Source organism: Lepisma saccharinum, chromosome 4, assembly GCF_977018435.1.
Source record: "Lepisma saccharinum chromosome 4, izLepSacc3.1, whole genome shotgun sequence".
NCBI lineage: Eukaryota > Metazoa > Arthropoda > Insecta > Zygentoma > Lepismatidae > Lepisma > Lepisma saccharinum.
The window spans coordinates 79,692,836-79,718,961 of record NC_139232.1 but is presented as its reverse complement, the minus strand read 5'-3'; the positions used below and the strand labels follow the sequence as shown (position 1 = coordinate 79,718,961).

At 39.1% G+C, this 26,126-nt stretch overlaps 1 protein-coding gene across 3 annotated transcripts in view; it reads right to left on the bottom strand.

The window, feature by feature from the left end:
- LOC145986622 (putative fatty acyl-CoA reductase CG5065) overlaps positions 1-26,126 on the bottom strand; it is a 134,660-nt gene that overhangs the window by 33,163 nt on the left and 75,371 nt on the right. For all 3 annotated transcript variants that reach the window (XM_083120850.1, XM_083120851.1, XM_083120853.1), the window contains exons 2-3: positions 6,716-7,066; positions 2,320-2,568 (exon numbers count right to left, since the gene is read on the bottom strand). In XM_083120850.1, the coding sequence (XP_082976976.1) occupies positions 2,320-2,568; positions 6,716-6,916 (450 nt within the window). In that variant the 5' untranslated portion in view covers positions 6,917-7,066. The remainder of the gene's footprint in view (positions 1-2,319; positions 2,569-6,715; positions 7,067-26,126) is intronic.

Sequence of the window (26,126 nt, the reverse complement as noted above, 5' to 3'; positions counted from 1 at the left end):
TTTGGCAATGCATAGAGTACAATAGAGTAAGTATTATTAGGTACTATCTTCATGGGCGTAACTTGGGAACTATCTTTGGGTTGAGAGAATCACAAAGGTTTCCATCCCATAAAAATAATGTCCAGGATTATTTGCTAAATACATTTGAAAAATCACAAATATTACTCTTTATTTATTTGTTCCTCCAGTGCCAGGAGGTTTACAAAATATACTTAAGTTGTAAAATTTAATTAATATATAAATTTTGGAGGGAAAATGCTTCCCTTTGTCCCCTCCAGGTTACGCCCGTGCATACCTTCACACATAGTGAACAGAAATTTTGAATATTATACCTTAAAACATATTGTACTTCAGGCTTAGTGCTAAATACGTAAGCATTTTTAATAAGATTAACTTTTAATGTCATTTGATGCAAATTATTTTTTTTATCACCCTGTCTCTGAATGCCCATCCCAATTTTTCCATCAGGCATTAGCACCCACTCTGAGCTACCTACATATAAAATTGGGGGGAAATTGAAGCACGAAATTCACTCTTGAAGTTAGACATTTATTTTTCTAAAAAAATACATGAAACTATACATAAAAATACATGGTTATTGATACACTCATCTGAACCATATTTAAATGAAAGCTTACACTATTCTGAACAAAATAAATCAAACTTGGAAGTTTCTACGGCAAACCTGAAGGAAGATACTATCATTTATAACCTAGTGCGTGTCAAAGTGGAGCCACAAGGGATGTACACTGAGAATTTAAGAAGCACGTAACTTCTGAATTCCTTGACCAATCTAAAAAAAATGTAATTTTTGTAATCAGCATTAAAAGTTCTATAAGTATACCGAATTTCATCAAAATCAGGGATGGTGGATGACATGGCCTGGATGAATTGACATGGAATGACCCGATCTGTGGGATTGAAGGTATTTTTTAATTTTCTTTTGTTTAATCAACATGAATGTAGTAACATGGACACATGCCAAGAATTTCCATACCTGCAATTTATATCAGAAATAAGAAATACAAAGAGATCTGAAGGAGAGATGTGAAACCTGAAATATAACAAAACATGCTGTTCTTGAGAAGCCATAGTTATAAAATAAACAGTCACCCTTCTATGCCTTATAATTTTCAAGCTGGAAACAAAATGAATGTGCCCACAGAATCTGAAAAGGGAACTGAAAAAGTTTGATTTTGTAATTCTGTACTCACTGTCACACTTCAAAATGAGGACTATTCAAGAGGAAGAAAAGCAATATCTTCTGTTTTTTGAAACTAATACCATTATCACAATTCAACACCAAACAGAACCAGTATGGGAAAGAATCACCATCAGATAATGGTATCCAAATGGTTGCTACAATAGAAACAGTTACACCGCAAATGCTGAACAACACTTGGAGGTAAATTCTTTATTACTTGGACATGTTACCAAATGGTCCATATGATGAGGTTACCATTCTACAGTTGATTCTGTAGGCAATAAATCTTTCTGAGTTGCCCTTTCATATTTTGTAAGCAGCTGCACCCTGCCACCTTTCAAGCTTAAAAAATACACACCATGGAAAATGTACATGCAACAGGAATAACTGCACTATCTAGAACTCAACAGATTGTTACAGAAAATTTTATTTAATATAGATTTACTAAATACAGAGAACCTTATTACTCACTTTTCATGAAGCTGTTTTTTTTTATAGTTGTATAGTTCCATCCTTGTTGAAACTTGTTGCACTGTTGCTTGGCGTGCTTCTATTGCTTTTAGTTCTTTTGTTGCCACCAAGTGCACTGTTGTCATCTGCCTGCCTGTGTCTGTGTTATCTGCTATTGCCTGATGTTAACTGCTGCAGTGCCAATTTTTGTGCAGGATGATTTTAGTGTCTACGAGCTTGTTGGCCGTGTGTCTGACACATACTTCTTGGATTTTATGGCTATTGTATTTGATGTCTAAAATCCAACAATCTGGGCAATAGCAGATGACACGGACGCAGCCAGACAGATGAAAACAGCGCACCTAGCGGCAACCAAAGAACTAAAAAACAATAAAAGCATGCCAATTAACAGTGCAACAAGTTTCAACGAGGATGGTGGCAGAAACTTCACAGAAAAAGTGAGTACTAAGGTTCTGTGTATTACTAACACGTCTCTCATTTCCCAAACATGAATAGATGTATTGTTAGAAATTCTTAGGGAGAGAAGCAGACAGAAGCAGAGATAGAGAGAGAGAACACTATTCCTTCCATATTGAAAATCCATTAAAATTATTTATTTCCACATACAAAAACTGATACACCAATTATAACATATTTATATTTACCTCCAGTCCTAGCATTTGATGGCAAAGTTCCACTAATCTCTTCGTTCCTAACATATTAATTGTGACTGATAATTTTAGAGCTTCATCGAACTTGACAGTTGCAGCTGAATGGAAAACAACAGAAACATTCTTAATGAGCAGATTTTGGTCTGATTTACTAATTCCTAGTTCTGGCTCTGTAACGTCTCCATGAATCGGAATGACTTTGTTAAGAGCATGAGGTTGCTCTTTCCGTAGCTTGTCAAAAAGCTGAAATGGAAAGGAATATTTTGTAATTGTTATAAATTACAATATAATAAAATAATATTAAGATTTGGCACACACACAGGAGATGTACAATGTAGGTGTTTCAGCAAAAAATATGCAGTCTCAACCAGGACTCGAACCTGGTCTCTGGCATACCATGCCTTTGCTCTATCAACTTAGCAATGGCATGGTATGCCAGAGACCAGGTTCGAGTCCTGGTTGAGTCTTCATTTTTCGCTGAAACTTCTACACAATATACTAAAAGGGTACTATATATACTATACATGAGTGCTAATGATAAACTTTAAAATGATAAATTTATACATCAAAATGATATACACATGCTGTGTTTATACTAGCATTTGGAAACTTCAAATTATTAACTCCCCCTTTCCTCTGTGAATGAACCCATGTAATGCAAAAATTGACAACTTTCTGCTCAGGTATGATTGTCATATGCTGACCAGTATCATCCACCAGACCTACCTAACACCTAGGTCAAAATTTTCATATTTAGTTGATCATCTTGTTACATGCACGAGCCATTACAGTTAAGAGCTTCATCGAACTTGACAGTTGCAGCTGAATGGAAAACAACAAACATTCTTAATGAACAGATTTTGGTCTGATTTGCTAATTCCTAGTTCTGGTTCCTAGTATTAGGTTTGTTTAATGTTTTCAAGTCATGTAATGTTTGTGTAATGTGACCTACATGAAGAAACCATTTTCAATATAGTTTTTTTCATTGGAACAATACCATATCAATCAATCAGTTTTCCTTTAAAATATCCATAATTTATTTTTATAATATGTTTACTCACATAATCCATTTTTCCCCAGAATGCTGTTACCAAAATAATGAAAATAATGCCATTGGGCATAATTTCCAGGTAGGGCTGAGATGATACCACTTTGAACCAATACCCAAACTGATTCCCATCAGTCTCAATACAGATACTTAAAAACTTGAACTAATTACAAGTTCTTCACAATATTCATTAATATTATTGGGTGAGTATTCCACTCCAATTATAAGCATCAATTTACCAGAGCTTTGTTTCAAAATATTCTAGAATTCCAACAGAATTTTAAAATACCTGTAATGTAATCACAAAAACTTTCTGACTCAATTTCTAAGACTCTAACTTAAAAGACTTCTTACCACAAACAAATACTACAAGGCACATGTAAAAAAAAAAAAAAAGGGGGCCAATTATTTTTTTTTACTTGGGACTGGCAACACTGGCAAAGCTGCACGTGCACGGAAGCATGCTTTAATATTCTGTGCCTGCAACAGAGGTATATTTCTCAGTGTAGAGGTGCATACGTGAGTGTAGCAGGAAGTTGAAATGGCTGCTGTAATAGAAAATCCCGCCAAATGCGAGGTGAGGTTGGTGATTAGATTTCTCAACGCAAAAGGACTGAGTGCAGCTGACATTCATCGGGAATTGTGTGCCATTTATGGACCAACAGGAATGAGTGAAGGAAAGGTAAGACAATGGTGACTTGCTTTTCGGGAAGGACATTCAGATGTTCATGATGACTAGCGGAGCGGCATGCCTTGTGTTCAGACGGACGACCTTGTGCAACGTGTTGATGAGAAAGCGCGATCTAATCGCTGTTTCACCATTACTGATCTAGGCAATGAGTTTCTTGAAGTGTCTGATAAAACATTGCACCAAATTGTAACGGACAATCTGGGTTATCGCAAACTGTGTGCGGGGTGGTTGCCAAAAATGTTGAAAAACACTCACAAAGATGAAAGAATGAAATCAGCACATGATTTTTTGGCCTGCTGGGAGAAGGAGGGGGTGACTTGTTTTGTCACATAGTGACTGGAGACGAAACCTGGATATCGTACGTCACTGGTGAGTCAAAGCAGCAATTCATGCAATGGTGTCACTCCGGTTCACCGAAACCAAAGAAATTCAAGCAAACACCATCACATCGCAAAATCATGGCAACCGTGTTTTGGGACCAAAAAGGTGTAATCCTTGTGGAATTCCTGGAACCGGGATGAACCATCACAGCAGATGTGTATTGCGAAACACTGTCTAATCTGAGACATGCCATCCAAAACTGGCAAAGACGAATGTTACGGTCTGTAATTCTGCTTATTCATGACAACGCCCGCCCACACACAGCTGACCGTACTGTTGTGACAATTCAAAAATTCCGATGGGAACGTTTTAATCACCCACCATACAGTCCCGACCTTGGCCCCAAGTGATTACTTTCTGTTCCTTCATCTCAAAAAGTGGCTTGCTTCGCAACGTTTCTATGATAGTGAAGTTCTCAAGACATCAGTTCTTGACAGGATGAGATCCCAGGAGGCAGATTTCTACGCAGAGGGTCTACATAAACTTGTTCCACAGTATCAAAAAAAAACTTGGAGTGTCATGGTGACTATGTAGAAAAATAGCCTGGGTATGCTTGTATAGCATCAAAATAAAAATTTTGTCACTTGATTTTATTCTCTGTAATAACCAATCGGCCCTTCTTTTTGACATGCCCCTCGTATAATGTTTCCAAGGATCAAATCTTCATATGAGCCATTTCGTATAAAAGTGGACAAACAAGATTCATTTATTTTTATCCAAAGCTCATGAATTTAAAGGGAAAATTATTCAGAATTTGAAATGAATAATACAAACATTAGTTTCGTGGCTTTTAAATAAGATATTGTTTCAAACTATTACTTTTAATAGTAGAAGTGGGATTTTATGTGTGGTATTTCCACTAATTTAGTTTCATTATGATAACAGTATTATACCATAAGAAAACTAAAATAATCCTAATTTTGTTGTAATTATCTCATTCATTGTTTCAATATTTTAAGATCTGAAGTATCCTACTTCTTTTCTGAAACAAACCTTAGTTTGAACAATCTATTTATAATGTTCATAGCGTTTGCATTGTTCCATAATTCTACAAAGTAAATCATGTGATGATGTCACGCCTGTCACAAAATTTGTCACATCAGTCTCAGCCAAAAAATGCTTATAGAAAAAGTATGTAGTAATATTTTTAGAAACTAAAAGCATCTAAATGTTGAGTCGAGTTTGCTTTGTGAAAATAAAATAAATTATTTCACAGAGTTTTCTGAAAGACTGAGGAAGGGTCTAGTGTCAAGTCTCAGAAGTGTCACACCAGTCATAATTACAAAAAAATGTATTTTCTGTAGTTTAAATTTGAGATGGGGAGGAATATTCTGAAATTAGATAACTTTCATCAAGGAAAATGAAATTACATGAATTGATAGTGTTACATATTTGAAGGTGCTAAGAAAATAATTTAAAAATGAATGTAAATTTGTCTGAATATCACACTCGTCACAATGGAAATTGCACATATGTAGGTTAAAAGCTGAGACTGCAAAGGGGCACTCAACAAATGAAAAGACAACACAGGACAACACATATCCCTATCTCCGGACTCTTTATGTGTCACCTTACTTTTGCAGCTATGGCTGAATGTTACTGATACAAAAATACAGTGGAACCTCAGTTTTATGTTTTTTCAGAGGCCCAATCTGAAAAAACTAAAAATGTGGGAAAATGTAAAATTGAGGAATATTTTATAACATTTTGCTATGTTACGACAATCAAGATTGAACGTATAATGTGGGAAAATGTAAAATCGGGGTGCCACTGCATAATTATTATTAAATATATTACTAGAGAATATAGATGAACATTCCAGCTGATACTCAGGCACCCCTATAAATATATTCTAGCATCACCGCTGATATACTAAGATCAAATGCTAAAGAAGTGCATTCATAACTGGGCTAATTTGTCAGTAGAATATTAAAATAATGTCATTAATTGACAAAGAAAATTTAATCTAAGAAGGACACACAAAATTACAAACAAAACCAAAAAAATCACAAATTATAGTCATTAACAAAAATACTGGGATGAATGACCAATTGTTTAGAAACTGACAGGTTACAAACCAAGATGAAACACTGACTGTTATTGATATTACTGATAATTTTCTACCCCACTACTAACAAAACTAATAAGGCACCCTTTATGGTAATATTGCCCCCCCCCCCCCACCCATTACAAAATTCCTGGGAACGAAACAGATTACCATACACTACACCAACTCTACACTAAAGATTACTAAAAGATCAAGTACTTACTGGACAATTTATGAGTTCTTCTAACCGTGTGGAAATATCTTGACCCCTTTTGGGCCTCATCAAGATATATATATTTTTTATGCCTGGACACGAACGAAGCAACTTTTCTAGAAGCACTTTCCCCATAAATCCTGTTGCGCCCGTTACAAAAATTGAGCGGTCCTGGTAGAACTGGGCTATTGGTACGTATTCACTCGCCATCTTTGTAGAGTATTCTGTTATATATCCAAGGTCCTTCACACGGTAATGAGCAATATTTTTCGTTCCTATACTACACAATTATCACTTCCAATTGTTCATCATAACTGTCCTGTACTTATTGAATCCATGATTTATGGCTGTCAGCTATTTCTGAAAGAGAGAAAAATGAAATTCAAACCTTTAGTTATGTTGCATACTACAGAAATAATAATAATGAAGCATAGCTTAGGCAAAATGCATTTTAAGTAATGCCTACATATTGAGCATATCTTCATTCCTTATATGCTTCATTACGATGTGTTCAACACATCATACTCAGATTATCAAATAGTTAATTTATATTCTGGTCATTTTCTGTTTCTTTTCTACCTCTCTAGGTTAATCAGAACTAGGTGGATGATGATTGCTAAAATAGACCACACAACAAATACACAACCAGCATTTTCCAAGTTTCAATCCTATGACCTATATCATCATTGATGTACCTTAGGTATCAGGAGAATGTTACAAACTTTCATTGCTACTGCCAGGACATTTTTCCAAGGGGCTTCAAGGTTGTCACTGGATTCGATTATGCAGGGAAGTTGCCGATACGTAGGGTGGGCAGAAATGCAAAGATGAATGCTGCCTACTTTCAGTCATCCATTATGACCCCCCCTCTTCCATACAGACATCCCTCAATTGTACGGAGAGAACACTCAACAAGTGTACATTTGTGTGGACAAGGCCTCAAGCCATACTGCCCGAACATCACTCTGCTCTTTTATCAGGAGATGGAGTGGGAAACAGAGATCCATGTTATCACATTACAGGACATTCTGGTGAAAAGCCTTGATACCAGGCCTGAATGATTTCTGTGCATTCGGACACCGTTCACGCACCCTAGCCAGTCTTTGGAAAGACTGCAGAGAGGAATGGGATAGTATCCCCATGCATTCTCCAATGCAGTTTGCTGCAATTAAAACTCCGATGTAGGGTGATAGTGCACAATGCTGGTGCTTCAACAGAACACAACCGGAGGTGGCGGCATGGTATTTCATGAATCAGTACCACTTGAAAGTTGTTCGGATATATCCTAAACAACCTTGTGTATATAAATGCATCGGTATCACAACAGAGCTTCAATCAATTTAGCCACACGCACATATACAAAAACTCAATGATTCAACAACCCTTTGAGGCCAAGGTTTGCTAAGTGGCCTTTCATTGGGTGATGCATGGTGAAAGCATCACATCTCATTGCCTCAGTTTTCGACTTTTGAGACCAGTGTCCACACCTATTGCTTTCAAGTAGCTCCCAAATTATCCTCACAATGCTGGGACAACACTAAGATTTTTGGAGTTCTGGTCACTGGATATTGAAGGCAACAATCCATGTAGATGAAATGTAGCACAGTCTGGGATGGATTAGTACTTCAATACTCAAACATGGAATTCCAGGAAAAAACTCAGGATGGAGCTATAGTTTTATTCCCACATACTAGATAGGTATTATTTACAAACAGTTTGCCGGATTTTGAAAAAAAAAAAAAAAAAAAGAAGTTAATTGGAGAGTAAGGGAAGCATAACAAAACAAGTGGCCCCCTTTTCACTCAAAGCCACTCATTTCTAAGGAAGCAAGTGGTTTCGCTGTTTATTTACTGTTTGTCCTCTGTAACAATCATTATGAAGATCGCAGACCATGAAATGCACAAGTTGTAAGTTATGCTGTTACTGTTCAAAAGGCATGACATCCTACCAACTCAGAAACAGATGCGACCCCAATGTTTCTGCTTCTGAGCACTGAGATTAAAGCTGTTTCTTTTGTACAGCAAGGGGAATTTTCAGAGCAATTAATGACAGCTGGTGCAGACTACAAAAAAAAAAAAAAAATCAATGTATCGCGTGCATCTACAGTTAGCAATTCAGAAGACAAAAAATCAGAGAACAGGGGAAAATAGCTTGCAATAAGTAGAGTGATGTTGCAAATATGGATCGAATAATCAGTTTTGGAAAAAATTGCACATTCCTCCACACATTTTAAAATTCTCTTTGCTCTTCCCTAATTTTCTTCTTGTTCTTATATTGTACATTGCACATTGCTTCAGAAGCTACTATAAAAATAGATCCGTTCTCCATTACCTTTTAATAAATATAACCCGTGGCTCGACAGCCCTTGAAGGGCACTGGCCTATCTCCCGACTGCCAGTCTCCCTTCCACAATCCTACCTAGAGGTGTGGAGATCCTTCAACCAATAATAGGTTGACGTGGGGTCAGCACATCGAACCCTCAGCCGTTATAGGAGAGATCCAAGATGGAGTTACGCTACTCACTCATAGCTCCCCAATTGCCTCACAATGGTGGATTGCCATCGTCCTATACACAGGCCGAGAACCCAGAGTCTGAACCAAGGCAGACTCAAACTTATGCTGTCCCACAGTCGGAGTCCAGGGCACAGCATCTTAGACTGCACGGCCACGAAGGAGGACTCTCCATTACTTTAAATTGCCTAAATAGGGCAAAAAGCACATTGTGCCAACATGGGAAATAACACAAGTGTTTGTGTAGACACCTGTTCCAGCTTTTCACATTCACAATGAATGCTGAAAGAAATGCTACTTTTTTGCACACCCTGTAGTCAACTTTGATGATGAATGTTTTCACTTACTGTAATAGGATTCTGTGTCCTAATAACATACTTCATTAATTTTCCATATTCCACTTTAGAAGGGGAGAAAGTTGCAGTGGAGTGAAAGTTAATCTGGCTCAGTGAAGAAAACAATATTGGAAATGCTATTCAAAGCTACTGACATGCTGTCAATTCTATCTCAATATTACAGCATTAGTCATGAGAGTATTTCCAAACTGCGATTGTCAGGATAACTTGAAAATATATCAAAGTTTTTCTAAGAATGACATGTTCACTGCCAAATGTCAAATTCTGACTTTGAATCTCATGCAACATGGGCATCACCAGAACTTTTCATAAGGAGGGTAGAAAGAAAAATATTGAACATTTGTTGTAACAAATAATAAACTATTACTTTATTTTCAATTGGACAGACTTCAACTCACTATACGAGATGAGTTACCAGTTTTTTCCTCGTATTTCATACTGTTAATATACTGAAATAAATTATATCCACATATATTTTAAGGATGCCAATGAGACTGAAATCTGTCCTTGTCTGAGATTTCGTTTTTGTCTCGAGTGCAAATTAGTGCCTCTGTTTTATTTATTTATTTAACAAAGGATTCCAAATACAGCATTAGCCATTTTAGATTGGAATGTACTAGTAAGAGAAATAAAGTAACATTACATGTGGTAGAGTGACTTTTTGCGCAACGACTCTCTAAAACGTATCCTGCTTTGGTAGATTATTTTATTGGTGGGGGTCAGTGCTCGAAGTGGAGGAGATACAGAGCAGTATCCCAGGGTAGTATCTCCCAAACTAGGAAAATTTAAGCAAAGCATCCCACCAGCTGTCTCACTGTCCGCATGTTAAAACACAGGATCATCTCCCCACCCCCTCCCCTCCTTCAGTTAACAATGGGTTGGGTTGTCTGTGGAACTGGGAATACTGGATGAGGCATAATCTAGGTTTCTGACAAACAAAAAGTTAAGAGGATTGGGTAGTGCAGGATGGGACATGACTTCTGTTATCATTGACTATGTAGAGATATGTGTCTCCAGATTTACACTCCAGCCTCCATCTAGTCTCCAGATCAGCAGCATAACAGAGGGCACATTGGAGGGGGAGGGAGGTTCTAGAAGGTTAAAAAATATACCCCTATGTTATGTAAATATTAACATGTTTTGGGGGGACAAGAGGCTCCCGTCCCTGCAAAGTTACATCTATGCTTGATATATTACTGAAACCTTTTAGAAAAATACTTCATAAAATAAAATATAAACGTATGTTTTTTTCACATTAAACAAAAAATAAAAACAAATTAAACAACACACATAAAAATATGTAAATAAATCTGAGCAGGTCTGAAATATTAGCAAAGTAAGGCAATTTTGATTTAGACCAAAAAATTTCATATTATATATCTTACATACTAATTTACTAAATTTTATAGTTAAATGATGAAACTGTATGGGAGTTAAGTCAACGTCTCGACTTTACAGACGTCTGTATCGTTCTCGGTTTTGCTTCGAAGGTAATCCAAGTACCACATATACATATTTTACATTATATGCTAATGAGTATGAATTCACCTTCTCGTAGAAACAATGGAAAATGTTACCGTATACAGCTTGCCACAGAAAAATACATATTTATGGAGCATCGGACGGGAGACAGTACAATCGATGAGAAACAGCAGCTACGTTGAAAATGAAGATTTAAGTCTGTAGAGATGTTGGACCAGGAAAATTGATTGAAAATAGCGCGAAAAGAAGTTCCTGACAAGGAAATCGATAAAGGAACATGGATGAGACGGACCTGAGCAGTATTTGCAACATTTGACCTGGTGTTCCACATTTTCTCCATTAAAAATAAAAATAGTATTCAACCTAACAAATGGGCAAAATTGTAACTGTCTTTATTAGTGTACTGGAATCAGTGAGGGAGCCAGAAAAAAAGTGAGTGCGGAGGCACTCCTTCATTCCTTGTGTGAAGATGAAGTTCGCTAAGGTGTTGATTTTCGTGCACAGCGTGATATTCGCTATCCCACGAAACGCACACGATGGGAGGCTGTTTATTTTCCCCCCGTGAAAATCGTCTGCTACTTGCAGACAAAGAGAGTGCATGTAAACTGCACCAACTCGAAAAAAAAATGCACAAGATGAGCGCGCCTTAATTGTTCTTAAAATTTATGTGAAAAAAGAAACAAAACACTTTGACTGGCGTTTTTGCCTAGTGGGTTCCTTGTCGGTAAAATAACTCGTTCCACAAGCTTCATGAGGCGTTATTTTCGTTCGATTCGCGATTCTCGTCACAATTTACAGTAAGGTAAACGCTCATAGTATGCACTTAAATACTATGGGGGTTATTCCTGAGTAAACAAAAAATGATCGATCAGACAATTCGATTATTGATGGCGGGGAAAGAACTTCCGGTTTGGCGAATTTTCCAATGTAAACAAGTGGAATACAGATCGTCACCGAGCTCATTATCTTATAAAAGATCGGAAACAAAATGGATCACTTGAAATTTTTGAGTGATGTAGAGAAACAAAGGTACCTAGAAAAGATGGGCAATTTCCCGCATCGTTTGGATGCAGATATAAGGGACAATACTAATATTTTCCAAGGCAATGTTGATCTACCATCAGCTTCGTTTTTGAAAAGACTTCTCCAGGTTGAAATGAAGCTTACGTTAATTACAAACATTGAAATACTTAGATAACAACAATAAAAGAAATAATAATAATTACTACCTAATTAAATATATTTTATTCGAATTTAATTATTGTTGTTTATTATTATCATGCTATTCGATCCACAAGCCGAGTAAATATCCAGCACAACTATTTTCCAATAATACTTTTAGTTACTATACTGAAATGCACAGTTATTGTATTTTATTAACTTTTGCAAGTGTCGTTCAAGAAAGGACGTTTATATTGTGTGACCTCGTCTAAAATTATAATTTCTCGAATTCTGAAAACTGTGGAACCATTTATTCTTTGAATTAAATGGTAGAATATGAAAAAATATCCTGGTTCCTGTATTTTTCACTCATTTTTTCGATCTAATGCATATTTTACATTGATTACTCTGTTCGAATACTGACCAAATTAAATTTATTTCTGTTATTAACAATCAAAATAACGAACTTCCTGCTTTTTTGCAACTTGAAATGAAGGATGCCAATTTCCAGGGGGGGGGGGGGTGGAGGGGTCGACTGATCTACCGACGCCCATGGAGAGAGCGCTTATCAACACCCAAAAGGCAAATGCGTTATAATATGATTATAAATCGTTCCAACTTTTAAATGTAGTCAACGCATGTCCGTTAGAAAATTATAATTTTCGAAACGTAAAATATTTCCATTTGATTTGATGACGTGCCGACTGCAGAGCCTATTCCCACGTGTTTGTGTCCAATCTTTTTGCCTTACTGCCTAAAGCCCCTATCACACGGAACTGGATTTCTAGTTGGATTGGCCTAGTTGGCGCTGAACTAACTTTCTAGGTAGCAATCATGGCCGCCTGGCTGACTGCTTGACTGGTTTGGAGGAATAGGACATGTTCTAATTGCTACTTGCTTTCCTCGACTGGATTCTGTGGAACAGCCAATCAGAGCAAAGTTTCGCCATGTGAAGATAATCTGTGAGTGTGCAAAGGAGCGTTTTTTTCTGTGGTTTCCGAGTGTTACTCCAGCAATGTATAACGTATACAGCATGAAAGGCGCGTAGAGTTACACCAACAATGCCGAGTGCATGGTGTTGTTTACATTTGAAACAAACTAAAATATTCTTCCATACGTGTACAGTGTACAGTAAACGTTGTAAAGTATGTATTTAAGCAGCGCCATTGTTTTGTACCTAATAACGTTTTATACGAAACGTTATTCCTCTAGGTTATCGTCTTTTAAAAATGTGAAGTGATACATTGTTTACTTCTCACGCGGCCGCCATTACAACTTTCCTCGTATGGGAACAAAAGTCTATCGACAAGTACGCTGATAAGTACCGTGTGAGGCGAAAACTAGCAAATTGATAGCAAGTCCAGCGCCAACTAGGGCATACCTACTGGAAATCCAGTTCCCTGTGATGCGGGCTTAAATCCACTGATCTTTCAATGTCGGGTCAGTCTGAAAACGATGCGTAGATACCTGAGAACAATTGTTTGTTCCCTATCTCATGTTGAAACCAAAAGCCACACAAATATTTTCGCCTTTTCCGAAGAAACTGCCTTTACACCTTTGAATTCAATGTTATTCTTTTCAAAACCGGAAGTGCAGTCCCCGCCAGCGCCAAGGAAGCACCGAAATGTAAACATCCGGTGAATAGCGTCCATACAGAACTGCATATTTCAGCCAAAAGAGCATGAATGCTTCTAGCACTTCTTGTTTACTGGGTGTGGGGGTGGTAAGGAGGCGGCTGGACGACCGCGAGTTACTCCTCCCCTGGCGCTCAGTGGCGGCTGGCTATATAATCAAACAATATTTCCACCAGGAGGGGAAGGAAAAGAATTGATCGCCCCTCTCAAAGAAAGTTTCAAAGCATTGTAAAAAAAAAAAAAAAAAATCACAAGTAGTTGTGTGCGTGTTTTACAAAACCAAAACTGGAAATTCCTGTAGGTGGGTGAAGCTTCCTCGAGTTTTGGGATATGAACTCCTTCAGCATGCATCTTCATGAAGCAGGTGAGGGGATGCTTACGCAAATTCTCTTCACTGGGGGAGTACAAAACCGCCCCCCTCACTTCGGGCCATGGTTCTGCGTGTAAGAAATTGAAAAATATTAATATAGTGCGTGTGTGGATGAGGGAGATGTGTATTTCTGAAAAGTAACCATGTTTTATTCCCCTACGCCTGTCCCAGCATTGCTTTCCCTCCTTCCACCCCTTTCGCCGTCATAAAAATTTAACATTACTTTGTGCTTGCAATGTGACTTTTATGATGGTGGGGAGAGGGCGAAATGACTCATGTCACGGATACTTCATTAGGAGGATTGTAAAATCTGAAGCATCAACTGTTAATTCCTACCCTTTACGTACTCTTGTCTTTTTTTTCCCCGGGAGGGTGTTATTGAAATTCGACACGATCGGTTTCCAGTTTCCAAGAAAGCTAGCCTTTTGAAAACCGAAACTGAAAGTAAGTTTTAAAAAACGAAAGTTTAAAAACCGACAATTAAGAAAAAAAGGTTTTGTAAACAAACCGAAAAAAAAAGTTACGAAACATTAAAATTGAGAAAACAAGGTTCTTGTAAACCAAAACCGAACAAAAGTTTTAAACCGTACTTTTGGTTAATGTCTTGGCAGTGCAAGTAGGCAGTGGCGACAATTGGGTTCCAAAACTGGGGGAGGGGGAGGACAGTTTACTTTCCCTTTGTATATAATGCAGTATGCGCCAAAATATACAGTATTGAAATTAAAAGACTAACATTACATTGTTGTCATCTGTGAGTTTATTTATCCTGAAAGAAACACTAACATACACACTATTAGCGAGTTATAACTTCCTTTTTACTACCGAGAACACGAGCGGCTGGAGCTATGCCCCATCGACAAACCCACATGCACGTTCGAGGTGCGCGAGTTTCAGTACTGTATATTTTGGCGCATACCGCATTTAGCATAGCATAGTGCGGGGGCAAAAATGGCAAAAAGTGGTTGTCCCCCGCCGCCACTGCTAGTAGGCAAATTGTACACCCAACGGCAAAAGAAACAGTAGGCGAATTGTCCACCATTGTTTTCATCGATCTGTATTACACAATGTGATGATAATGAATTAAAACAATGACGTCAATAAGCAGAGACCACTGCCTGCTTCGAACCAACATAGTTGCATTCCTTAAAACAATATAGCATGCAGAATAAAAAAGTAATGAAAATAGCGGTGGACAATTTGCCTAACATTATCTTTGCCGTTGACTGTACCTCGCAATTCTCATTTTTTTAAAAAATTTACATCCTGTTTGGTATTCTGTTGATTCGAAGCAGATATTGGCCTTTGCTCACTGACGGTTTTTTTTATTTCAATTAGTGATCATCACATTATGGAAAGCGGACTGAATGCAAATTGTGATGGAAATTTTGCTTCTTATTTTTTCTTTTTGTTGTTAGGTGTACGTGCACTTGCCCCCTCACCCTCCTGGCTCCGTGAATCTTTCCGATACTTTTCGTTCGGATAATCCTAGAAGGTGGTAAGCAAGAAAGAAAGAGCTTCTTGAATGATGTCATTGGAATCAACGGTATAACACGTCAGGTGACGACCGAGGTCTTTCAAAAAAATAAAACAAAAACCCGTTCGCATATGAACTCCTCCAGCACTCACACATCCTTTGGCTAATACGTCATGCGTATTGGAAGGAACGACCAATCACCTTTCGAATTGCTCAACTTCATGACGCTGTTGATGACGGAACTACGCACATAATGGATGCCATACAGTGTATTCTAGGGGAGGAAAAATCAATGGGGACATAGGGTGGTTTAAGGATGTTGTAAAAATCAATGGTCATTTTAAACATTGGCTTGTGTACATATTGCGTTACACTTGCACGAGTGTATTGTCAGTAGCGTCGCCACGAGGTGTGTGAGGTGGGCTCGAACACACCCAAATGTCCTGTGAAGAGGGATAAGACAATAAAATAAAAAGAAGGACACAAGGATAAAGGGAGAATGTGATAGAGCAAAAGAGGGAGGAAAAAACAATCAAGAAAGGAGTGTTCGGCCTTTGTCCCCTCTCTCCAAAAGACTTAACAAGCGCTTAAAACAAATGAATACAATACTTGTTTACAATTTGCTGTATAACCAAGGGTTATTTATAACTTACGAAAAGGTAAGGGTTAGATTGGGATCATACAGTTGTATATTGATAGTGCCTGCGAAAAGATATTTCTGCTAGTAATAATAATGTACATAAAAAGAATAATCAGGAACTTTACTTCTCATGAGCCGGACCTAACAACTTTTTGATATTCAATAAATATTTCTTTTTCATTTTTGACAATTTTCCTGGCGGGGTAATTATTTTTACACAAATTTTAGCGATCTTAACTAGACCTAAGCTTGATAATGAATACGTGTTCTTACATTTCTATTTGTAAAATAATTAGCTTTCCATGTTTACTTTTCATAATTAATAGACCTATTTATCTTATCGATACTATAATTATAAACATTATTATTATTTCGTTATTACTTGTGAGGCACTTGGTTCATATCCCTCCCGAAATATATTTCTAGATAGGTGCCTGTAAGAAACAGTAAAAGAAAGAAAGGTAAGGAAAGATAAGAAAAGAAGAATAATATAGAAGAAAGAAGAAATAGTATTGAGACGAAACGATACTTGGTAGAGATTCGGTCTCATCCTCGAGTTGTGAATGGCTGTCTCGTTCTACGTCTATCGTCTCGAATTGTAAACGTTTGTCTCGTTCCCGAAGTGAAAAGGTTCGGTCTCATCTTGAGCCTACAAATACAGGGTGTTTCAGAGCGACCCAGACACTACCTTCTTCTCGAGAACGGGAGATCGTATCAAGTTGAAACAAAAAAAAATGCACCACTAAGGTGGGCCCAAAAAATCCTTAGAAAGTATTTGCAACAGCCCGAAAGCTACCTTTTGTGGTTTTAGTGGGGGGCACATGCCCCGTTCGTGAGATTTTCAAATGGGAAGGGTATGTTTGGAATGCAGATTCGGAAAGGCGGGGAAAAAATACGATCGTCATATGAAACATTTGTCTGTACCACCTACCGTTTTCCGTGTAGAAAATGGAAAAAAAAAAAAAAAAAAAAAAAGGTGAGCCAAATCGAGTATACCGAGCTTAACAATTAAGATAAGTGCAGCACCATAACAGTTTCGGAAAGTGCAGGACACAAGCTTTCCAACGATATGCCACATGATGACTGCGGGACTAAAACAGGATGAAACCGCGTGACCCTAAAAAGGGGGTCTAAAGATAGGGAAGAACTCGAAAATTTCAAGTGGCAAGGGGGGGTCGAGTAATACCTCGTTTTAAAGGTCACAGAAAACGTGAAAAGGATGCGAACATGATTTTGTAATCCACTGACCGGTTTCAAAATAGCGAACCAAAACAATTCCGACCCCTAAAGTTGGTGTTCCAAAGTGAGGAATTACGTACGTAAATAGCAAAACACAAACACTGGACTGAGTACATAAGATCCTGTACAAACTATTATGGTAATGGGTCCGCTCTTGAAACACCGTACTACTGTAAGCTTTGTTTGAGCTGCAACTTTGACCGCCCTTCACACTTTCTCCAGGCTTAAGACTGGCAAAGAATGGTTTACTTTCACGCACAATAAGGAATTCGTTGGCGTCTTTAACGGCTGCTTCGCCAACGAAAAATTTCCTTTCTCACAATTGATTGCCAAACCATTGTTTGACAAGAGAAATAGGCCTAACTGAAATGATGATAAGAAAAACGAAAGAGTAATCAGAAACCAATGAACAACGAAAACTAGAATAGGTAAAGCACCCAGTGAGATGCACATTTACCAACTTACAGTAGATGTTCGAAATGTCTTCCCTCGGTCTCAATGCATTTCTGCACACGGACACTGAAATCATTCTGTGCTGCAATAACTTCTGCCTCACTAATCTGCCTGCATGCAGCAACTATGTGCTCGATCATGTCGTCCCTCGTTGTAGGGCGATTTTGGTAAACGATTTCTTTCAATCGTCCCCAGAGGTGTTAAGTCTGGTGACCTAGGAGGCCAGGGCATAGGCCCACCTCTACCTACCCAGCGAACCACGAAACATTGCATTCACCTGATTCCTCACTGTCAGCTCAAAATGTGCTGGACAGCCATCTTGTAGCCACATGTGTGTTCTGATGTGTAAGGGGACGTTTTCGAGAAGACTGGCAATTGTTCGTGACGAAATGTGCGGTGCACACCACCCGTAAGCCTCGCTTGAAAAAAATGAGGTCCAATTATTCGTCCGCCGATGATTCCACACCACACATTCACAGACCATCTACGTTGATGATCAACCTCTTGCATCCACCGTGGGTTTTCGGCGGCCCAGTAATGCATGTTGTGCCGATTTACCTGACCATCACTTTTAAATGTAGCCTCGTCTGACCACAACATTTCGTCAAAGAATCGAACATTTGCATTCACTTGAGCTTGAGACCACATGCAAAAGTCTAGCCTGCTTTGAATATCAGTTCCGTGTAGCTCTTGATGCAAAGACACGTGGTACGGATGAAATCTGTGATCCTTTAAAATCCTTCTCACTGTACTTGCGCTGACACCAGAATAACGAGTAACTTGCATGATACTCACATGAGGATTGAGATGGAAGGCTGCAAGTACACCAGCAGACCTTTCATCTCGAACAGGCCGAGCAATGCGTTCATGTTTGCGACTGCTAGAAGGCTGAACATTGCCCCTTCTGCGTACACGATCGGCAAGGGTGCGAAAAACATGTCTTGAACGATGTTCCCGATCGGGATACCTTGCAGCATACACACGAGCAGCAGCAGAACTATTTCGTTGGCACTCACCCAACACCATGAGCATATCAAATGCTTCTTAGTTCGTGAAAGGCATTATTAGTTCACATTCAACAATTTGCCACTGCGAATTAAGTACAGGACTGCACACTACCCGCGAGGAATTCACTGTAGAACGTCGTGAGGTACCATACAATGCCTTCGACGATGCAATCACTTGTAACAGACAACGGTGAATGAGACCAACATTGGAGGGGCGTATTCGCATTATCAGTGGAAGCACACTGGAACCGACTGCTATGCAGGAGAGCTCGTCACACCTATCCTATTTCCATTTGAAAATCGCAGGAACGGGGAATGTGCCCCCCACTAAAACCACAAAGGGTGGCTTTCGGGCTGTTGCAAATACTTTCTACGGATTCTTTGGGCCCACCTTAGTGGTGCATTTTTTTTTGTTTCAACTTGATACGATCTCCCGTTCTCGAGAAGAAGGTAGTGTCTGGGTCGCTCTGAAACACCCTATATATAGTATAAACAACATATAACAACGTGCCACCGTACAAATTTTCACAGTGTAAAAATTTGATTGGGAAAACGACTTAATACAGCTTTTCTGCTTGATGTCTTGTTTCGAACCACCGAAAAACGGTTTTTTATCCTGAATATATGCAATCACGCAGTACACCCTCACAACTGCAACTGACTGACTGACTTTGTATCCACTGTTTAACCTTTACTCTGCCGAGGGGATCGTCAGAAAGTAACCCCGGTTTCGCCGAGGCCTTTTGGCGCGAATTTTAAATTCGTATTCTTATTTGACAAAAAATGTTATAACTCGTAGACTATTTGAACAATCTACTTCGGGTAACTTTTGTTTTGCATCTAAAACATCAGGGCATGCAACCGTGCAGAAATCAAAACGCCAAAGCCAATAAGAGGGGTTGGGTGGGCCGCGGTCCCCAACTTTCAATGAAAAAATCATAAAAATGGGGAGTTTGCCCCCTCTTCCCCCTCTATTTTGGGTTTTGGGAAGGGGATGCACACTTTAGCCTTATTTCCGACTTAACAGAAAAGTATCAAGATAATAAAAAAAAAACAGGAATTTTGTAATCAGCTGCATGGTCGATTTTTGAACCAAATTACGAGTAGCACTTTATATTCGATGGTCGAAAAATCGACCAAAATACGAGTAAAGGTTAAAAGAAGGTACAACTTTCTACAAATAATCAGGCAGATTTCTACTTGATATGCTTGAACAAATCGACTGAATGGGGTGTAAGGGGGGGGGGGGTGACCCTCCCACGTAGTACACCCAAATATCAACCTCTTCCACCATTTTGCAGACTAACGAGGCTCTGCCGTCTGGACCTGCATGCAGTATAATCCTCTGTAGAACATGTGTTGTGTCGTCCGTATTTATTTGTGATTGTCCTTTCATATATCTCATCACATCACATCGCCATCGTCGCGATTAGCCCTAAGTAGAAGAAAAGCGACATAAAATAACCCAATTTGATCGAAGTCTACTTGATTTAGGCATTTTTTTCAAATATCATAAAAAACTCTGCCTCTTACATAATATCAATTTTGTATCAACAAACAAAATCTGTCTATGTCCAATAATATAGCAAGTGCTGAAATGAAAGTTTTGTTCCATAATTAATGGATAAGGAAACAAAATGCATATTATGCAATAAAAAAGAGTGAATATGGAATGAAGATGTTAACTTCAATTTTACCACCTGCTCTATTTCAATATTAATTCACACACATCTCGCGTGCCACACACCATTATGTCAAGGAAAACGAATACGGACGAACTCCCTCAACGGTTGGTTGCAGCATTAATATGCATTTCTACGATAAATCTACTGCTACGGAAAGGCATCCGCATATTGATGGTCGTTTACTTCTGCGTCACGAATTTCCGAGTGATTGAGATAACCCTTGTAGTTGCAGTTCCGAGTTTGATGCAAACTCTTACTTTCACGTGCGTGAACCAATTATTGCCACAACTCTCGAAAGTCGAGTCCTTTCTCGTCGAATCATGACAAATGGCCGTTTTACCAGCCAAAGCCGCCTTGGTAGCAGTACATCGAGGTAAGCTATGTGCACCCGGAGCCGACCCGTAGAGTCGAAATACTTTTGGAACATCTCCAGCGGACTGCGCGAGTCTGTCTAGCGAGCCTAGTGGGCGTGTAGAACATGAGCAACGGGCTTAGCGATAGGTTCTGGGTTGAGATGACGTCAGCGGCTCGCTTGGTTAATTGGCTGCTTCGAGAGTTGTGACTCGTTCCGATGCTTCAAATACATAACAGCCAAATATGTTACGGAAATAATCTCCCTCTACCTGCTAGGCGCGCACAAGGAACCTGCCCGCATTTTTTTGTCTGTCGTGGGCATTCGGGATAGTTCGGTTGTGCTTGCGCATCCTTGGAGCTTTCAGACCGGAGTGAAAAGCGACGTGCGATCGGCGACAAACGATACTCGGACCGGGCCTTAAACACCCAAACAACTGTGGCATAGAAGAAAATTAATGCCCCCAAATTATACCAAAATCTTGGCTAGCCATACACTATATAACCTCATGTAAATTCGCCTGCGTCTCTTAATGAGGGGACAAGTCGTTGACTTGTTCAAATACACCCTTAGTACAGTCACACAGTCTCTCTCCAAACAAAGAAATTCGATACTTTCAAACACCTTTGGTGTCAACAAACAAAATAAATTCACACTCGATAGCTGAACGCGGTGCCATAGGTTACATTTTCGTGGCCCACTCTGTACATGGAAAAGTGGTATCACTTCACCATGCTTACAAAGTGTGGGAATACAGTTTATCTTAAAGACTTTCAATATACCGGGTGTCCGAGAAGTCTTTGTATGAAAACAAAAATTAACTGTATCCGCTATATGCAACATAGACATGAAAAAATAGTACCAAAATGTTCGGAAACTATTCAAGTTTTTTTTGTTTCAGATTTCTGTACCGTTGCAGTAGTGTAGCAGTGCCAGTGTCCAGCAAACCGGAAATGTACACAAATCAGAAAAAGGCTGAGTGTGTCCTGTGGTTTCACGAGAGCAGGTCACAAAAAAACAGTGCAGAGACAGTTTCAAACATCGTGCGTATCTGGGGTAAAGAGCCCCCTCATGAGGTGAGGAAGTCGACCATGGGCAACCCGAAGGTGAACGTTTGGTGCGCGCTGCTGCATGACAGAATAATCGAACCATTCTTTTTCTGTGAGGACACCGTAACATCTGGAGTGTATCTCGACATGTTGCAATTGTTTGCTGTTCCTCAATTGCTAGAATACCACCCAGATGTTATCTTTCAACAAGACGGTGCACCGCCACATTTGAGTCTGGAGGTTCGTTCCTACCTTGAACAGACATTTCCTGGAAAATGGATTGGTCGAGATGGACCGACGGCGTGGCCTGAACGATCTCCAGACATAACCCCTTTAGATTTTTTCTATGGGGTTATGTGAAAGACAATGTCTATAGAACCCCTGCATCCGATCTTGCAACTCTGCAACAACGGATAACCCAAGTCATCACATCAATCCCTCCTTTGATGTTGGCTAATGCATGGCGAAAAGTTGAATTTCGACTAGATGTACTCCGTGCTACCACGGGTGCTCACGTGGAGATTTATTGATTTCTTTCCTATTGCCAATAAAACTTGAATAGTTTCCGAACATTTTGGTACCATTTTTTCATGTCTATGTTGCATATAGCGGATACAGTTAATTTTTGTTTTCATACAAAGACTTCTCGGACACCCGGTATGATATATAAACGTCATCACCATTTTTTTAATCAATCGGAATTTTGTGCACAAACTAACTATGAGGGAGTTTATTGCTATTCCACTTGTGATAGAGGAGGGGGTTTAATTGATTGATTAATTTGGTTTATTTTACTTTCCTTTTCTGCCACTTTTGGCTTATAGCGAAGATGAGGATAGGTGATTATATGAAATTGATGGACACTCACAAAGAACACCCATGCTCAGGCCGGGATTCGAATCCAGGACCCCTGGCGTGGTAGAGCGTTGTGCTAACCACTTCGCCACGGCTGTCGAAGGGAGTGTGCTTAAGTGTCGACAATCAGTAAGAAGCGAGGGGGGGGGTCTAAAAGTTTGGAAAAATAATTACAATGTATATTATATGGTTAGGAATTGTGCCCACTAATTCGTGGCTAACTATTGGTACTCTCCAATTAGTTGCTCATGTATTCCAATGCGTGTCATGTATTAAAAGATCTTAGTAATTCTTTTACACGTATTCTAGAATAATCCATGCATGCCGCTATCTACGATCGTGCGACTGCCATTTCTCATACGGGCAAACGATCACAGAAATCATTATGCCGAAGTACAACCATTTCATTGTGAAAATGCCTTCAACAAGAGTATAAAAGAATTTCCAACACATAAAAATTAACAAACACACACATTTTTGTCCAGTACACAATGCGTGCAAATTAAGTGCCTTGTTTTCTTGTTATGAAAGCATACTTTCGTAGATTCAGGCATGTAGTTTTCCTGCACGTATTCTAACATTTCAATCATTTGAACCTTTTAATTCTACATAAATTAATATATTTTTATTTGGTTTATTTTACTTCACGTTTCTTCCGATTTTGACTAATCGCGAAGATGAGGATGGGGGATGATATGATTAAATTGATGAAGGGACACTCATAAAGAACACCCATGCAAAGTCCGGGATTCGAACCCTATACCCCTGGCGTCGTAGCGCTCTGAGGAAGTAATAAGTTAGCAACTAAGCTTGTTCCGTATATATTTGCATTAGCTTACACTGTTCTCTCAAAACATCTCGGCTCTTAACCATAATATCGATCGGTTGCAACAAATTTCTTTTAAATTCCATTTCACAATGATAAAATCAATAGTAACAACGTATGTGACTTTACAGACCTAACTTCAACAGAAACACTAATAATTTCGACTTCATCAATAAAAGCATATTTCAAAATTCAATTCGTTACCCATATCTGCATTACCCGAACCGAAGATTCGTGTATATCCACTCTTCCCTGCTTGAAACTAAGGTGCTGATGTTTGCGGACGCAGCTGTGAATATAAGCAAAGGTATTGACGCCACTCTTTAGCGAAATTTCATCAAAGGCATTCGTTATTTTTCATGTGAGCGAACCTGGATAATGATTATTACGGTTACGTCATGTTGCATGAAGAACTGTTGCCGTAATCAAGACTGTCAACGGCGTAATGAAGAGCCAAGGGTAACGAAAGAGGGCGTCGACGGGGGGTGGATAAACCACGGACAATTAATTACCTCCCGGGAAGTAATACCCGAGGGCGTTATTCGTGACTTTCCATAATTCCAACCATTCACCCATCCAAGTGTCTCGCTGGCGGCGCTTGGCATGAATATATGATTGGATTAAAGGGTGACATTCATTTCGGGGCTCCCGAACAGGCTGTTCATTGGTTAGAGCTATCTGTTCTTTTATTACAGTACGGGTAGTTTACGCGCGTACTTTCTGCACAGAAAGGGAGCCGCGATGGTCTAGTCCGTAAGGTGTTTGACCGCCATGCGGGAGACCCGGGTTTGATTCCCGGGGTGGGTGCTCTAAAGTCACATAAAGCAGCTCTGGGGCTCATCCAGCCTCAAATAAATGGGTATCTGGGGACAACCCCTCGGGGTAAAAGCGGCCAGAGCGTAGTGCTGATCACACCACCTCGAAAATGGTCGAGATCGACCATAGTTTTGTTCATAAGTCTCGAGTAGATTTCAAAATTCCAACTCTTTATGATATACTGAAGCTGAGAATCTCTAGCTAAGAAAAGTAACCAGACTGGATCGATATTAAAATCTGGTTTTTGAGTTATCCCAGGTTGAATTCATCTAATGATACATTCACGCTCTTCGAATCAGGACGGTGTGAATGGTGAGATGGTGTCCTTTTGGTAAACTTAATCGCCGTTTGCATAAAACTAGATCAAGGAATACAGCTGCTATTCCAAACGCCAACGTAATCACTTGCTGTAATTTGGCCTCTTTGGCTAACAGCGGAACCAAAAGAATGCGACAATTCTGCTGCCCAACAATTCTGATTTTATACTTCCGTTCAAATTCTTACTGATGAGCGAACAGCAGGAGAAGGATGACTCTGATCAATTATTTACATGTGTCTGGTGTTTATATATCACTGCAGCATGATATCATCGTTTACATATCTGAGCATTACTTCCAGATTGGGGAACTGATGGCCTTCCGTGAAGCCCGTGGGAACAAGGTCTGCAACACGAGGATCCAGTTCTCTTGTTGCACGTGAAGCAGTATCTCTGTGATATTTCAACAACCCTTATGTCTGGGTAAATCTTGTTCTTGGTTAGATGCTGATGGTATTAATAAGAAGCTGCCGAGTGCACCGATAGTTTCAAAACCATGCTAATAGTTAACTTAATCCGTCCTCTCAAAACGTTTTCATTTCTATGCAAATACACGGTGTCCATAATGCTCCTAAAATGCTAATATCCTTTGTGAAGATAGATGCTCTTCTTTTGTAGGCTAATAGTGACGATGAAGATGAATGAAGCGACTTCAGAAAGGAACGCCCAGGCCAGGACTTGAACTGAAAACCTTCGACGGCGAAATCTTGAGTCGACCACTGAGGTCGCTAAGTGATAAATTTGCAGCAGACTGCGAATACGGAAAGGCGTTGAACAAGAAAATTTTACCCTAACATTTATTGCAATTCTAAATGACCTCTTGTCGCTGGGGTCCTATAAACTACAAGCTAATTACTTTCACCATACCTCCACCAAAGTCTGAGCTTACTTGGCTATTTATAGTTATGTGACTGGAATTACAACTGAATCAAAATTAAAATGAATCATTTATTCAGAAACTTCTATAGTTTCTGCTTCTCACGTAAAGCACGATACATCTGTTCCGAATTGGACCGTGCTTATGATATAGCCTTACGCGTACATAAAAATGTAACATAAATCGATCATATATATTTTTCATAGAAAATGTGATTACTAGGGCTAGGATTTTTATGACCTAAAAATCACAAAAATATGCTCTTATGACCTAAAATTTTTCAAAATATGCACTATAATTTGACAAATATACCCTTA